This window comes from Oncorhynchus mykiss, chromosome 2 (assembly GCF_057628025.1).
Source record: "Oncorhynchus mykiss isolate SJ-2025 chromosome 2, ASM5762802v1, whole genome shotgun sequence".
Classification (NCBI taxonomy): Eukaryota; Metazoa; Chordata; class Actinopteri; order Salmoniformes; family Salmonidae; genus Oncorhynchus; species Oncorhynchus mykiss.
The window spans coordinates 89888024-89905199 of NC_143023.1; the positions used below are offsets into that span (position 1 = coordinate 89888024).

General features: G+C 41.1%; 2 protein-coding genes across 3 annotated transcripts in view; both read left to right on the top strand.

Moving 5' to 3' along the window:
* Positions 1–5: 5 nt before the first annotated feature.
* On the top strand, positions 6–5994 carry LOC110499430 (high choriolytic enzyme 2). Of its 2 annotated transcripts, XM_021576574.3 has the most exons (8): positions 6–1068; positions 1437–1515; positions 1704–1749; positions 1959–2111; positions 4017–4134; positions 4979–5157; positions 5359–5440; positions 5774–5994. In XM_021576574.3, the coding sequence occupies exons 2-8, from the start codon at positions 1450–1452 to the stop codon at positions 5898–5900; spliced, it is 771 nt and encodes a 256-aa protein (XP_021432249.3). In that variant the 5' UTR covers positions 6–1068; positions 1437–1449; the 3' UTR covers positions 5901–5994. The 2 variants fall into 2 exon arrangements, with proteins under 2 accessions (XP_021432249.3, XP_090068186.1); XM_090212060.1 differs by lacking the exon at positions 6–1068 and having other exon boundaries at positions 1388–1515.
* Positions 5995–14890: 8896 nt separating this feature from the next.
* The window catches only part of LOC110502295 (cortactin-binding protein 2), a 103365-nt gene continuing 101079 nt past the window's right edge, over positions 14891–17176 (top strand). The window contains 1 exon segment of the mRNA XM_090215595.1: positions 14891–15139. Within this exon segment, the coding sequence (XP_090071721.1) occupies positions 15059–15139 (81 nt within the window). The 5' untranslated portion in view covers positions 14891–15058.

Sequence of the window (17176 nt, forward strand, 5' to 3'; positions counted from 1 at the left end):
CATATGAATATACATACAGTATACTAAGTCTATACAATGTCAAAGTTTTAAATTAAAAAGATTAGGCTCAACTCTTTGCTGACATTGGTCGATGAACCTAAATGTACATTCATTTTACCTCATATCAATCATTTTATTGAGCAGTACAGTAAAACTGTGTGCAGTTCTGGCTCGGACAAGGCTTACTTACTTAGAGTGCCTTCAGAAAGTGTTCACACCCCTTGACTTTTTGCACATTTTGTTGTGTTACAGCCTGAAATTAACATGTATTACATTTCTATTTTTTTTGTCACTAGCCGACATACAATAACCAAAGTGGAGTTATGATTTTAGACATTTTTATAAATTAATAAAAAATGAAAAGCTGAAATGTATTGGGAGTCAATAAGTATTCCATCCCTTTGTTATGGCAAGCCTAAATAAGTTCAGGAGCAGTGTTTGACTTGGGCAGGAGCTCACCGGAGCTGAGTACCGGCACCTCAAATTTCTACTGATTTAGCTCCTGTGCCTCTTATAGAATATTAGCTAAAAAATATTGTGGAGCTCCTGCACCTAAATATAAACAGTACCGGCACCCAAAATGAGTACTGCCACCTATATCAGAACTTCTAAGCCTATTCACAATGATATTGGGCTGGATGCTGATAGAGGAAACTTGCTGAATAACCAGATAAATTATAGCCAAAGCCTTTCTTTTAGGCTATTTACAGAAATAGATGTCCTCAATACTTTGCTAGCAATAGCCAACAAGTAATCCACAGGGGTTTCATGATTATTATTGGTTTTGTGATTATCTTACTGACAGAACTCAGGCCATGGTTATTTGCAAAATATTAAATGGCATTTTCAAGGAATAGAGAAGTTAGGAAAGGCTCTCTAACTTTTTCTGATAAGTCTGAGAATTAGCCATATGTCATCGAGACAACATATCTGCATCTTATCAGCAGAAAGGGGTGTTTTCAATGTCATTGCCAAACTCGTCCAAAAATTGATAATGTTCCGGTAGATTCCACTATATAAGGTGCAGTGTCTGGACCAGTAAACCAACCTCACTTCATTTCCCGAAAGGTAAGAGTGTTGTTCATGTGCTTTGCATTCTCTAGCTATATCATGCAAGCTACATGTGTAGGATCTTAATATGACCAGTTTCTCAGCAGGAAAATAATCCTGAGGCAAAAGGAAAGGTGGTTATAATTAATGGACATTTATGTAGGCGTTGATGCATTTTATGTTAGAGCAAATCAAGTCTGACATTTTAAGTGGAAATTACAAACTTTAGAAGCATTACAAGCCTTGAATGTACTACATATTTGCATTTCCTGCAACAACAATGTGATCAAATTAAGATCCTACACCTGTACTACAGGAAAGTTACAGTAAGTCAATTACTTTCTGTGGTGGTATTCAGAGTTATTGACAGTGTCTAACCCTGGCAGGTTGTTTGTTGACATGTCTGCATTGAAGTACACTCTGGGCCTTCTGGCCCTGCTTGTAGTGGCCGCCTGGGCCGAGGAGGTGAGTAAAAACTCTACTAAACTCTCTACTGTATGTGTTTTGTGTCTGCATCCATGCATGTGTGTGTGTCGTCCATGTAAGTGTGGACGTATGCATATTTTGTGAAACAACCTAACTATTCATAGTAAGATGTTTGCTGATTTGTCAAATACATTATTTCTCTCTGTCTTTGCTGCATGGTGCCATAGGAGCTCTCTGTCTCTGAGCTGCTGGAGAAGGCCAACAGGAATGTTGGTAAGACAGTTTTTAAATTGTGATATACAATACCCGCCAACACTTTCAGATTACATTATGAGTGATATAAAATATGAAATAAAGATGTATTAGAAAAAAACTATACATTATCGCATTGCTTTTCAGTCCAGGACTAGGCTTAATCAGTATCAGGGAAACTGATCCAAGGTGTCACACTTTGACGTCCTGTCCTGTCCCCGTTCCTCCAGTGCATACCCGCAACGAGCCCTTGATTGTGGATGACATCGCCTACGTCAATGAGGCTGAGAGGAACGCTGACCCCTGCACATCTCGCGGCTGCATGTGGCCCAAGTCCAGCGACGGCAGAGTCTATGTGCCCTACGTCATCGCCAATCAGTACTGTAAGTACCATGTCATGATCATATCTTATTTAACGATGTTGGATATTAACTTGAGCTAGTTTGCTAGAGCAGGAAAATAATCCTGCAGCAACAGCAAATGTGGATTGTAATTCATGGAATTTTTATGTAGGGTTTCATCAAACAAAAAAGACTCAAATCAAGTCTTACATTTTAAAGTGTAAATTATAAACTTCAGAAGCCCTTTTACACTACATATTAATGTCCTACATCTGTACATGAGTCCCAAACTACTGTATAAAGCTATATAAATAGGCCATATAAGTAACAACTAATCATTACTGGCCAGGGTTGGGTAGGTTACTTTCTAAATGTAATCCGTTAGTTACTAATTACCTGTCCAAAATTCTAATCAGTAATGTAACTTTTGGATTACCCAAACTCAGTAACGTAATCTGATTACATTCAGTTACTTTTAGATTACTTTCCCCTTAAGAGGCATTAGAAGAAGACAAAAAAGTATGTTACCAATTGAACTACATCTATTGCAGGATAAATCAATGTTAAAGTTTACATACCTGGCCATGTGTGGATGTTACATTCTACTTTATAGGTTGGTTATGTAGGCTTCTTCTAACCCATCGCTTTCTACTACATATAATAAATATGAATAAATGATATCTTTACATTAAAAACTAAGTCTATCAGTATTCCAGTCATTATAATACATGTTATACCCCTTGATCTTCAAGAAAATGACTTGGAAATACTTGCCCTGCCTCTGTTTTGGTAAAAAGCTGAGGGATGGGCCTGGAGAAATGTAACTTCTCAGATAGTAGACAGAGCTATGGATGCAAGAACTGACCATCCATGATATAAACATTATTGTTTTAATCATGTTAAAAGACTATACAGTGTTTCTTTACATTTAGAATATTTACAAACATCGGAGAAAAACAAGATTATATTTTGGGATCTCATGGAGTTGAACTAAATTCATACAGCATTTATAAGTTATATCTTTCAATAATTAATGGATTTATATCATTTATTTGTTCAAATAATTGATGTAGCAACTACAGATTACCCCTTTAAGTCTATCAAAAGTGTGCGAGTTTGTGTCCATTAGGCCTATGGATTTTTTTGATCAACATGAATTATATTGAGCACTTAAAGCCCCACTTTATTCCATAGGCTGCGATCTGCACTATGCAGCTGTTGCAAGCCCATTTTTCACTGGTTTCAAAAACAATGATTGATAGGCACCGTAAATGTATTGAATTCAACCATTATTGGGTTCAAATACATATTTAGAATTGTGAACAGCCATACACAAATAGCTAAATGAGAAAGCAGCAGTGTGATTCACATCAATGCCCTATGTAGACATCAATAATAAGGGATATCCGTATCGCCGTAGACTGCACCACTGCTGTCATCCTTACCTCTAAACGTTTATTCAAATTGAATAATCTTTGGATGCCGACAGCAGTCGTTGGAAGATAGCTTGGGCTTTATCCTACAAAGCCAATTCCTGCTCTTTTCCCGCGATCCATCGAACAGATTTTGTGTCATCATAGTGGTCTCTGATTTGTGGTCAGACTTGCTCAGATGGAACAAATTTAAACTTGTGCCTTTTTTCAACTCTGATTTGAATGTCATTGAGAAAACAGAGAAGTGTCAATGATTTTTTTTCGCAAACATCCTTTCTGAATTTAAGGGTAATCCTCGAAGTAATCATTTTTGCGAAGTAATCATACTATTTTTGCTGGCAATGTAACGGATTACAGATACCGTTTTTTGTAATCCCTTATATGTAACAGATTACATGTAATCTATTATTCCCCAACCGTGTTACTGGCCATTAACTGTATTGTGTAGCAAGTTTCATGATACAGTAGTCGTTTTTTAACAGTAGTTTTTCTTGTTCCATCTGTGTCCTGCCAGCCACCAGGGAGCTGGAAGTCATTGAGCGTGGTCTGCAGTCCTTTGCAGGCTTCTCCTGCATCAACTTCATCAAGCGCACCAACCAAAGAGACTACTTGCACATCCAGTCCCAGAACGGGTACATGCACTATGGAATTACATATAATTCATAGGTCCTACTATTCTACATGAGGATCTTTATGACGTGCAGAACCAGGCTGAGTTAGGACCAATTATATATATATATATATATATATATATATATATATATATATATATATATATATTTTGTAGTGGGGACAGTAACATTAGTACTCTCTACTTCCAGGAAAATGTTTTTATATATTTGTATGTTTAGCTCACACAATATAATTTAAAATGATGCATCAAGCCGTCTGTAAAATAATAAATGTGTCAACTTTTGGGGAAATCTGACCAAATTCACATAGAGATTTGAGTTATAGATCTGTCATTTTCGTTGAAAGCAAACCTAAGAAGCAGTAGACCTATTCTACGTGCGCTATTTCTATACTTCCCCTTTCAGTTTTGTACACCAGCTTCAAACAAAATATATGTCACAGCAGTTTAGATGGTACAATGATTCTCTACACTCTGGGTGCTTGTTCTGTCACAAACTGAAATAAGTCGAACTATTAGAATTTTAGCAACCAGGAAATGGAGGAGCCATTTCTGCATATTTCATCTTTAATAAATGCATTGATTTTGCATCCCCCCCAAGAAATTACAATAGAGGAGGAGTATCAAGATTGCTGTGGTGCCTTCAATACAGCACCCAGTGTCAGTCATCCAGGGTTTATATACATCATTGGTTAGGACAGTTCAGTGTGAGACACGAAACTGCATTATAAGGCATGACACACTTCTGGTAAGAGTGTGTGTGTATAAGTGCATTTGTGTGGGTCTGACAGAGACAATTAAAACGAATTGCACTGTTACAACTCTGTCCAACCCATTCATGGCAGGTGCTGGTCCTATGTTGGTCGTTCTGGCAATGCCCAGGTTGTGTCTCTGAGCCGATCCGGCTGTGTGTACCACGGCACCACCCAGCACGAGCTCCTCCATGCCCTGGGCTTCAACCACGAACAGACCCGCAGCGACCGTGACAATCACATCCGCGTTCTCCTCCAGAATGTCCAGTCCGGTAGGATCCCTTTCACATTCCCATGTCCCCATATAACCATGTACATACACAGACAGTCTATTATATTCTTTGAATGTCCACACGCACACACAAACATGTACAGTACATATGCGGGCAAACACACACACTGTTGCATCGGTCACCAACCGTTGCATTTATTTATTAGGGCATGGTAAATCTAACAAATTCTCTCTATTCCAGGCATGGAGCACAACTTCAACAAGATCGCCACCCTGAACCAGGGAACGGCCTATGACTACAACTCCGTCATGCAGTACCACAGGTTAGTCACCATTCTTTTACCACTTTCACACCAGTAGATGCTTAGTCAGTTGAATAATTGCCTAACCAGCCTCATAGAATTCTAATTCTGTACAGAGCCTGTGGTTTAACAGGAAGACACCTGGCTCCTAGCACATGTTATTTATGTGGAATTTAACTTTATGTTCAATCCGATTCTTGGATCCACCCTTCCTACTGTGTCCCTTTCATCTATCTGACCGATTCTACTTCTAACCTGTCTAGATAAGCGTAAAACCATGCCCAAAAATATAATAATATGGTAAGCCTACCCCCACTCATCCCAAGTGTTCATGATGGTGTGATGTGATTGTAGGTACGCCTTCTCCAAGAACAACCAGCCCACCATGGTTCCCATCCCCAACCAGAACGTGGAGATTGGCAACGCCTCCCAGATGAGCCAGAGCGACATCACCCGTCTCAACAGGCTGTACAACTGTTAAACAGACACCTTGTGTTTCTGTCCTCTCACAAGGTTGTGTCAATGACTCAGTGTTGATATCAGAGTAAAGCTCAATAAACCGGCAAAAATATACTGTATTTTTGTTTCATAATTTTAAAGTCTTAATATATTTTTCTACAGCATGGATTAAAGTCCTGGGTTAAAATATGATTTGAAATCATATTAAATTGCCTACTTTACCTGGGCTTGATTGAACATGCGTGGCCCAATGGAACCAAGGAAATAGTCTCCAAACTGTAAACCCCGCCCACCTGGGATAGTTGGGAGGCTAGAGAAAACACTCAAAGCATTTGAAACAATTTAAATAGTATTTGAACCCAGAGGACTGGTAGATACAGCTGTTTGCACCAATCAAACTGTTGGACACTAGCCGTGCTCTACCACTAGCCCTGCTCTATCACTAGCCCTGCTCTATCACTAGCCCTGCTCTATCACTAGCCCTGCTATATCACTAGCCCTGCTCTATCACTAGCCCTGCTGAGGTCCCAACTGCAGTCACACCCAATGCTGACCAAAAGGGGGCAACACATTACCACAGAGCTTTGGCAGTAACTGTCTATTCAAATCAAATCAAATTGTATTCGTCAAATGCATCAAATACAACAGGTTACAGTAAAATGTTTACAAGCCCCATAGTTAAAAAAAAAATACGTATAAGAGTAAGAAATAAAAGTAACAAGTAAACAATAACAATAGCGAGACTATATACAGAGGGGGTACCGGTACAGAGTCAATGTGCGGGGGTACCGGTTAGTTGAGGTAATATGTACATGTAGGCTCCACCTCAGCCCCATCGATGAGAATGGGGATGTGCTCGGTCCTCTTTTTCCTGTAGTCCACAATCATCTCCTTTGTCTTGATTGTGGACTACAGGAAAAAGCGGACCGAGCACGCCCCCATTCCCATTCCCTACCCCGGCCGTCCACTATTGATCCCATGGATGAGTATACTACTGTGTCATCAGACTCCCCATCTCCCACATTATAATTAATTTGAATCCAGATGATGTTTTAATGCATGAACATTTTAGACACTATTTTCCCAGGCTCCAGAGTGACAGGTGTCTAAGGCACTGCATCTCAGTGCTAGAGGTGTCACTACAGACCCTGGTTTGATCCCGGGCTGTATCACAACCAGCCTTGATCGGGAGTTCCATAGGGTGGCACACAATTGGTCCAGCGTAGACCGGGTTAGGGGAGGGTTTTGCTGGGGTAGGCCGTCATTGTAAAATAAGAATTTGTTCATAACTGACTTGCCTAGTTAAATAAAGGTTAAATAAATAACATATATTCAACAGAACACATCACCATCCCTGATTTTAAATGCTCAAACTGTTTAAATGTTTGTAAGGCAGAGAACCTACTATCTGTATTACTTAATGTAAGCACAGAGTTGTTTGCACTTCAAGCACATACCACCACCACCAGTAAGTAGTCTGGATAACCAGACTCTAGGTCGGAGCGTTTTTAAATTGTGGAAGGCGGATGTCTAGAGAGACTAACCAGTAAGTAGTCTGGATAACCAGACCCTAGGTCGGAGCGTTTTTAAATTGTGGAAGGCGGATGTCTAGAGAGACTAACCAGTAAGTAGTCTGGATAACCAGACCCTAGGTCGGAGCGTTTTTAAATTGTGGAAGGCGGATGTCTAGAGAGACTAACCAGTAAGTGTGTGGTTGTGATGAAGAGCTGACTAGATGGATCAGTATATCTTCATTACCTGCCTAAGCCAAATATAGGTTATCACTTTCTGTGAAAGTATAGGTTATAGGGCTACTGTAATTCCAAATGAGAGTTTGACGGCTGTCTGCATTTTGACTTGGATCCCAACGGACATGTTTCATAAACACAATTCTTCCATTCTTCCATCTACTTGAGAAAGAGACACCGACTGTAATTAAAGAGGTTGGTTCTGAAATGCTAAATAGAGTCAAAGTTGAAATCTGATAAGCTTAGTGTTACACATAACTTTATTCAGGATCATTGATCTACACAATAGTATTTGTGGGCCAACTCCTGAATGAGTTTGTCTGTAACATGTAACTTCCTGGTAGGGTTGACTGCCATGTTGGTGTTAAAGTCATCAAGTTTCTACATCCATTTGAACTGATGTCGGGGACCGTTTTTGAACAAGGGTGTCTTTCTCTATGACGCTTGGTGCCAGTATCACATTCACAACCCCTAGGCTAGGAGTCAATATGAAAGCCTGAGTGGGTGGTTGGGGGGGGGGGGGGGGGCGAGGGAGGGGGCGGGAAACCCTCTCAAGTTCATGTATGTACGGCAGGTAGCCTAGCAGTTAGAGCTGTGGCCCAGTAACTGAAAAATCTGTTGATGTGCCCTTGAGTGAGGCACTTAAACCTAATTTGCTTCAGGGGTGCCTACTACTATGGTTGACCCTGTAAAACATCACAATTCACTGCACCTATTCGGCAAAGGTTTTTTAAACTAACCCAAGATAGACCACAGCCTGTCTTTTCCAATAAGAGAAAATGAATCATAGTGGGCAGACCAAGCAAGGAGGTGGGCAGAGCCAAGCACAAGCAAGCGAGATCCTATTGGCGCATTCTAGCATGTATTTGCATATTTCTGTTAGGCAACGCCTACTCTGTGAAGTGCTCTTGTACAATAATGAAATTCAACCTTGCACTTCTAAAAAAAATATATATAAAAATTGAAACTTTTGCAAAGGGTAAAGTGTCCAAAACATATTCAAGTCGGTTCATAACAGATTCTAGTTTTGGTAACAGAAAACTGTATTGAGATAAAATGTTTCATCAAGGAGAAAATTTGCAGAATGTCAGAAAAAATCCATCTCGCTCCATCTTCTCCCACTGCCGGCCCCTGTGCTTCCTCTCATCACCATATTTGATGGTGCGTGGAAATGCCAACCGGATCCTTCAAATTTATACATCCGATTAAACATCTGGCTCATTGTTCTATCTGTGAATCTGGTGAACGTGACAGTATGCCTATTTTTTTTAGCCCATGCTTGCCATAGTGCAGACCTAACGTTTTCCACACCTCCTTCCAAACAGAATGCTGGGATCTCTCCCTGACAGTCTTGCTGCATGCCTCACACGTTTATCTCCCTAGAAACCTGTCTTCATTGTCTATTCCTTTGTGGTTTGTCATATCATTTCAAACCAGTTTGTGTTTTGATCTGTAGAAGTATATGTAGATCTTGCAATGGGTAATTGCTATGACAAATACAATTTCTTATTTACAAAATTCCCTATTATGGGTAAACACACTCCTGCTCCACTTGTTCGACCTAATCCACCTGCTCCTCCTGCTTCGCCTGCTCCTCCTGCTCCTCAAACAGAAGATGTTGGCCCAAAGTTTTAGAGAGAGAGGAAAAAGCTTGGGCAGAGAGGACAGTGGTGACTGTTGTTCAGCCGCGGGCCGCGGTGGTGACGCAACAGAGAGGTCTGCTTCAGCCATTGGCATCCACTCAGGACAATCAGGAAGAGATGTGGCCCAGTTCCGTTCTCCATCCCCTCCTCCTCTTCTCCCTCCCCTCCCCTCTTCCTTCTCTCTCTCTCTCTCTCTCTCTCTCTCTCTCTCTCTCTCTCTCTTTCTGTTGGTCACTAGTCACTATCCGGACCCTCTGTGTCTCCCCATTTGAAGCTCTCGCCAGGACATGAGATTCATCTGGGACAGAGTCATTTCATCTGGGCCGTCGGGTCTGTCTGCCGAATGACCCAAACGCACGAGCACACTGGTACCCCTCCTCCCACTCCTTCCCACCTCGTCGCCAACAGGAAACTATTGTGCCTACTGTGTGTCCCGACAATGAGCGAGTCACTGTGAGCCAAGTCCCAAAAGAGGGATGGGGGGAGAGAGGAAGAGGGGCATGTAGCCTAGCCTCAGGTCAGTTCCCCATAGCTGGCCTCATCTATCACTATCAGTCCAGTCCACACATCTCCAGTTACAGAGGCCTCTCTATCTCTCTCTCGCCCTATCTCTCTCTCTCTTTCTGATTGCTACTTCCTCTGTGGGCTGTCCTGAGTGTCCTCACATCCCCCAGGGAAGACACTCCTTATACTGTGTGTTAGAAACATATCTAGGATCAGATTTACCCTCCTCGAATGATCTTGGGTCAATATGTAGGGGCATGCATGAGGACTTCTTTTAATCACCTCTTTTAGGTAGGATATCAATTACACAAGGCTTAAAGCCTGTGGGGCCTAAGGACCAGTTTTGGTGTACGACAACACATTTCCTATGATGCATTTATCTCCATCATAATATTGCTCTACAAAAAAATGATGAGCATCCCATAACAACTTTGTATATTGTTATAAGCTTGAGATAAGTGCTGTGGTTGACCTCAGCTTAAGACTAATAGTTCTGCAGTACATTGCATGAGCATATTGTATGAGCGTCATGTAAAATAAGGCTTCGTTAGATTACCATTCACATGGGGTCCTCCATGGGAGGTAGGGCAGGTCTACTTCTCCCAAATGGCATCCTATTTCAAAGGTAGTGCACTCTAAAGTGAATAATGAGCCATTTGGGATGCAGCTCAGGTCTACTGTTCCCTAACCCCCACTATCCAGACCTGGCCAGTCCCATATCAATATTTTATGCTGTGATGCCCCTGGCCCCCTCCTTGCCCCCGCCTAAGCCTAGCCGCCGCCTGGCCCTGGGAACACTGGACAGCCAATTAGCCTAAACATGATTAGCCAGATTTGGCCCCGAGTCAGTTTTCAATTAGGCCGAGTGAACAGGAATAGTAGCCCCCTTCAGCGGTTTAAAAATAGCTGTTTTGTATATCTTACAGCAGCGCCGGAGTCCACAGTTTACACACAGTAAGTTACACACAGAGGGTAACTGTCAGTAACAAATGAGAACAAATGTTCAGCCCCAACTTTGATCATTAGACAATGCCATGATAGGGTAATTTTGCCAAGATCTTGAAAGTATGTAGAATACAGTCCAATTAGATGATTGTTGTGATAACTATATTTTGTATATCTTTTGTTTATGCTTTCATTCCTTTATGTTTCAGTTCCTTTGACACTTAGGAAGCAATAGAGCCATAAACAAAGTCCCCATACAACCATCACCATCATGCAACCATTCAACCATCACCACACCACACCATCACCACACCACACCATCACCACACCGCTCATTTGGAAAGAAATGCAATTATATATTTTGTGAGTGTGCGTGCGTTGTTAACATCTGCCTAAGTTATTGCCCAGATCTTCCAGTCTGGACAACCAGACGACGGGTCCGGAACGGCAATCCAAATCCGGACATCTGCTGCCCATCCTTGTGGCGGCCTGTTCCGCTTGTAGAAATCCTACCCGGGTCGGCCACCAGAGGGGGACTGCAACAATGATCCACAACCAGGACATCACGTGGTCATTATTTTTATGTTGGTTTGCAACTTGCAGGATAATCACAAGATTGAACCCACCAGAGGGGGACTGTCACAACATGGCCTTTTGGGTGTATATCGTGGCTCCCCCCCTCCTTGTCTCTCCTTCTCTCTCACACGTCAGGTTTTACAATGGTCATAAATACCTGGTAGAAACTGCCATGCAGAACTGAGGGAGAGAGTCTACCAGAACAAAGAGTTTCTCTTTGTTCAAAACTCCTAATCTCCAAAATGAGAGAACTAAGCAATGTTTCTACTTTTGAGAATGTGGGAATGGTCCGTGGACACTTAAGGGACAGTCGTGATTTGTGTGCTTCATTTGGTGATCTCATGAAGGACAGGAAACACACATAACTATAACTCTTAAAGTGTACATTTCCCAGCTGTCAGGTTTACATCTAAATATTGTGAAACGTATGTGATCAAACATGAAACTACTTGTGAAAAGATGTAATGTGAGGTTAACCTTCTAAATGAGAGTATGCATTTTCATACAAAGATTAACTAGTCAGTGGCCACACCCCCGTGAGCCCAGACATCACATTAGGCGTCATAGAACCGCCCATTTTTCCACAGAGTATAAAACCCACTTCCTACAAAATATACATTAAGTCAGCGAGCGAGTCCCCATGTTGGAATGGCTACAATTCTATAGACCACGGAGACCATACAGCTGTAGTTTTGGATACACTGCTGGAAATAGTTCAAATCTGAGACTATCGATCACTACAGAATAAGAGCAAATCTTAGACGTATAATTACTAGTCTGCAGCTAGAAATGACGTAAGTCTAGTACGAGAATACCAACAACTGACATTTCAATGATTATATTTCACGCTCTTTCTCAGTCCCCACCCCTTTCCTTGGTCTACCAAGCCGTCCTACCGGCTTTGTCCACTAGGGACTTTTTCTTTATATCATCGTCTACTGTCTGTTTGTTATGTAATTTTGAGTGCTTATTTATTTAGTTAGTAAATAAATAATTAAGCCAATTTGTATGTCGCTGATTCATGATTTAGGCTAGGGTTCATGCAGATATCCAAGGGTTTGTGACGTTCAGTAATGAGAACTGATGAGGTAATAATAATACATTAATGAGAATGACTAATTGATCAGATGTTGAATATCTGAAGAGTTATATTCAGAAAATTATAACTCTGTAAATCTCAACATTTTCCGTGGTGCCCTGACTTCCTAGTTAATTCATGTTTACATGATTAGTTTAATCACGTAATAATTAAACCTGGCGAACTGATTTGATATAAATAAGTCTTGACATTTAATGATAGTCCAGACACGATAACTGTAAATCGGCCACTCAAGGATATTCACTGTCAAGCAGCTCCAGTGTACATTTGGCCTTGTGTTTAAGGTTATTGTCCTGCTGAAAGGGGAATTAATATCCCAGTGTCTGGTGGAAAGAAGACTTAATCAGGTTTTCCTCTAGGATTTTGCCTGTGCTTAGCTCCATTTTATTATTTTTTTGTCCTGAAAAACTCCCCATTCCTTAACGATTACAAGCACACCCATAATATGATGCAGCCACCACTGTGCTTGAAAATATGGAGCGTGGTACTCAGTAATGTGTTGTATTGGATTTGCCAGAAACATAACATTTTGTATTCAGGGCAAAAATGGAATTTCTTTGCTGCATTTTTTTACAGTATTACTTTAGTACCTTGTTGGAAACAGGATGCATGTTATGGAATATTTGTATTCTGTAAATGCTTGGTTCTTTTCTCTTTGTCATTTACTGTAGGTTAGTGTTGTGGAGTAACTACAATATTGTTGCTCTATCCTCAGTTTTCTCCTACCACAGCCATTAAACTCTGTAACTGTTTTAAAGTCACCCTTCTCCGGCAAATGCCTGTATCTTTGTAATGACTGGGGTGTACTGATACACCCTCCAAAGTGTAAATAACTTCACCATGCTCAAAGGGATATTCAATGTGTTCAATGTGCATGAAAAATCATGCTAAACACTATTATTGCACACGGAGTGAGTCCATGCAACTTATTATGTGACTTATTAAGCACAGATTTACTCTTGAATGTATTTAGACTTGCCATAACAAAAGGGGTTGAATATTTATTTTTTCAATACATTTCAGCTTTCATTTATAATTAATTTGTAAACGTTTTGAAAAACATCATTCCACTTTGACATTATAAGGTATTGTGGGGTATTGTTAAACATAATACATTTTGAATTCAGGCTTTAACACAAAAATGTGGAAAAGTCCAGGGGTGTAAATACTTTCTGAAGGCAGTGAGCCCCTTTCATCCAAACAGTCCCCATAATCTCCAACTAATGACACGTTTCCCTTCAGCATGATGATTGAGAAAGGGGATGGATGGAAAATATTATCTCTGCATGACATCTCCAGCAATGTCCAGCGATCTGCATCTGATTTAGACATGAGTTTTGGATTTGACGCATGACAGGAGCCAGGACAATAATAGGCTATGTCTGCGAGCCAAGGGCCTGGACCACATCTTAAATGAACAGCGCACAGACTGACTGGCAGCTGTCCACTTTGATTGCACCTGCAGGTGTGGTAATTGAGACAACCCAGTACTGTACTATACACACTTAATTCTAACTATGACATACAGTATGAAGCTAAGAGAGTCTGTGGAACAGAGAAATGGGACACACTGTGGAAGTGACATCACCAAGGTATTCCACTGTGCGTGTAATTTCAAAGCAGCAATGGCACCAGCTATAAAACAGTCCAAACACAAGCGCCCGTCAGTAATTATCGCAGGCCTACTGTACATCATCACAATGCTATTTGACCCAAATAGTGTATCAAGGCAATAAATAATCAGGCAGCAGGAATCAACTGTGTAATCCTAAATGGTACATCTGGAAACCCCAGTATAACTCATTCATATCAATGGTCTATCGTCTGTCGAGACTGCAGAGCCATTATTGACAGCATTGAAATAAATGGTGCCAGAAATTATACATGATCTATCGATCCAAAGGCATATCTCAGGCCGCAGATCTAGATTACAAGCCTATAGGTCTTTGGGCCTACATTTAATAAAAACGTTTAGGCTATGAGGTAATAATTGCAGGAAAATATAACCTGTAAAAAAGGTGTATCTCCTGGATATTTTAGCTGACATTATGCACTTTGAATATTTGATATAATTATACAAAACAGTGAATGATATAGGCTACTATATCTATGGTGCATTCTTAGGCATACGTTATCCCAATAGGCCGAAACCTTTACTCTGACTGTCGGCATGTTAATATAACTCATGACAACACAACATGAAGACCATCCTTCATCAGGCTATGTTATTCACACATCCACCGATTCCACACAGTCATAGGAAGGATAAGAGGTAGCCCAGGTTGTAAGCCTTGGCATGGTGGGTTTAGGCAGAAATAGGACACAGCCTTGGCTACACTTGTCCCCACCACATTTTTTTTGTCACTCTTTAGCCACCGCGCAACGCACCTCCTTTCAAATTGAGAACGCATTCTCATCTGGAATACGCCTAGGGTCCACGCCTACTGCCCTTAACCAACCTGCGCTCCCCGAAATGCCATGGTCTGGTCTAGTCTAGACTGTCTCATCCGCGGAGACACATTTTTCTCTCGAGTGTTTTTACAATTTGAGGCTACAGTCGTATGTGAAATTTGCATTCAGCAGCGTAGCAGTTAAAGTGGTACTGAATGCGTTGTTTTATGTTCTGTGTGTTGCCCGCACTCCAGCAGACCGCTACAGTAGGAAGATGGCGTCGGAGGGAGCGAGCGGGGAACAGCGTCCTCCGATACAAACACTGGCAACAACAGTGCTTGGAAGTGTCGAAGCGGTAAGACCTTTTCATATTATAGCCAGGTCTATATTCTATATTTGCATGATTCGTTTTGGAATAAAGGCACCGGGCACAGGAATAATGAATACAGAAAGACGGTGCATTTCTCTATGAACCTGAGTGTTCATCTTGAAGCAACAGCAAGATGTTATTCTTGTGACAATGTAGCGAACAGCAAAACAAAGGTTCTCAGATTTTTTTCCAAATAGACTATATACATATGATCCAAGTCTGTTATGAGAATTAAAATCAAAGGAATTGGGTTAATATATTCCCACACCTCAAAAGGCTCAGTCTGTTGGCACGGCCGATATGGGGAAGCGTAGTTGGCTATAAAGCACTGATTTGCGGTGTTGTAATACAGTTGTTACAGTGTGGTTAAAACGGTGGTTTCAATGTGTAGGCAACTTACATTTGAAACACAATATAGGCTATAGGTTTGCGCTGGCTCGTCTTCTGAATAGGCTACGAGATAGGGCGCTGCTTTTGAGATGGCTGTTCAATGCACAATGCTGTAATTCTTCTCTATATCAAAAGCTCTAAGTTGATATGTTAATGTGCTTTGTGTCATTGTGGCTTTAATGTGAATATATTGTTATCTGATGTAGCCTACATGCAAATTTGCGTTTGAAAAATATTGCCTTTATGGTTAGAAAAGAAAGGCCTATATAGGCTATCCTATGAGGACCCCCAAACCAAACCACTACAATCCAAAATTCAGCAGCACTTGTCTGAACATAAAGCATTTTTGGCTATTTGCACTCGTATTCTGTAGGCCTACTAATACTTTAGATTTGACCTGTGACCAATAGAACAGTATTAGACATGTTGAATCTTAGTGAAAGTGTTTGTTTGTCTGCAGTCTCCTGACTAATCAGGCTGAGTTGCACTTGTTTACGCTCATCTATCTGGGACTTCTCACACTGGCCCCTCGTCTTGCAGACAGGCAGGTTACAACATACATATGTGCCAGGGCAGCAGCTTGCTACCCCTCTGTGCAAATTAATCAATATTTTGCCCCGCGGGAGGGGTCCGTGGTACCTTTCCCTGGTTGTGGTATGCTTGGATGGTTCCATGTGCTCTGTTCAGTCAGACCATTGCTGTCTATCGACCAGTCAGTCAATTCATGCAGAATAGGCACTTGGCTGGCCAGTCTCCCATTAGCCACTTGACTTTACCATGAACTACGCCTATTCTATATATGTTTATATGTAATTGAGCATTTCTTAAGCATTTGCATATTCTTATAGGGCACAGGAAATACAATAACTGTTCTGGGTTTGAGGTTCAAAGGCTATTGAAATGATTGACTGGAAGATCCCCTTGGGGTGGGGGGAACGAGACAGGCAGGTAGCTGTTGAAATGGGAAGAAGAGAAGAGATGTGGGTGGTGGTAGAAGAACAAGGGTCGTTCCACCTCAAAGAGCACAAGAAAGAGGAGTTTCCACACCTACCATCTCAGAATGTTCTGAAATCGGTTGTGTTGTTAGTCTTTTTTTTGTGTTGATTGCACCCAAATTGTACATTTTAATGTATAGGATTTAGATAATATTCAATAAATATAGTACCCAACATCCGATTTGGACCAAACTTCTTCCTACCAATCAGTAAGACAAAAACATTAAACCCAGCTACGGCCACCCCACACCAATCAAACTCACATCAAATGTTATTTGTCACATGCGCCGAATACAACTGGTGTAGACCTTACAGTGAAATGCTTACAAGCCCTTAACCAACAATGCCGTTTTAAGAAAATACCTTAAAAAGTAAGAGATAAGAATAACAAATAATTAAAGAGCAGGAGTAAATAACAATAGCTGGGCTATATTCAGGTGGCACTGGTACAGAGTCAATGTGTCAATGTGTGGGGGCACCGGAGTCGAGGTAATTTAGGTAATTATTTACATGTGGGTAAGAGTTATTAAAGTGGCTATGCAAAGATTATAACAGAGAGTAGCAGCAGCGTGGGGGGGGGGGGGGGGGGTTAGTCTGGGTAGCCATTCCCACCCTAACAACCAGTATTCAGTATCAG

Coding starts and splice junctions, on each gene's coding strand:
- LOC110499430 (XM_021576574.3), top strand. CDS start 1,450: ATGTCTGCATTGAAGTACACTCTGGGCCTTCTGGCCCTGCTTGTAGTG. Junction 1,516..1,703: donor TGGCCGCCTGGGCCGAGGAG/GTGAGTAAAAAC, acceptor ATGGTGCCATAG/GAGCTCTCTGTCTCTGAGCT. Junction 1,750..1,958: donor GAAGGCCAACAGGAATGTTG/GTAAGACAGTTT, acceptor CCGTTCCTCCAG/TGCATACCCGCAACGAGCCC.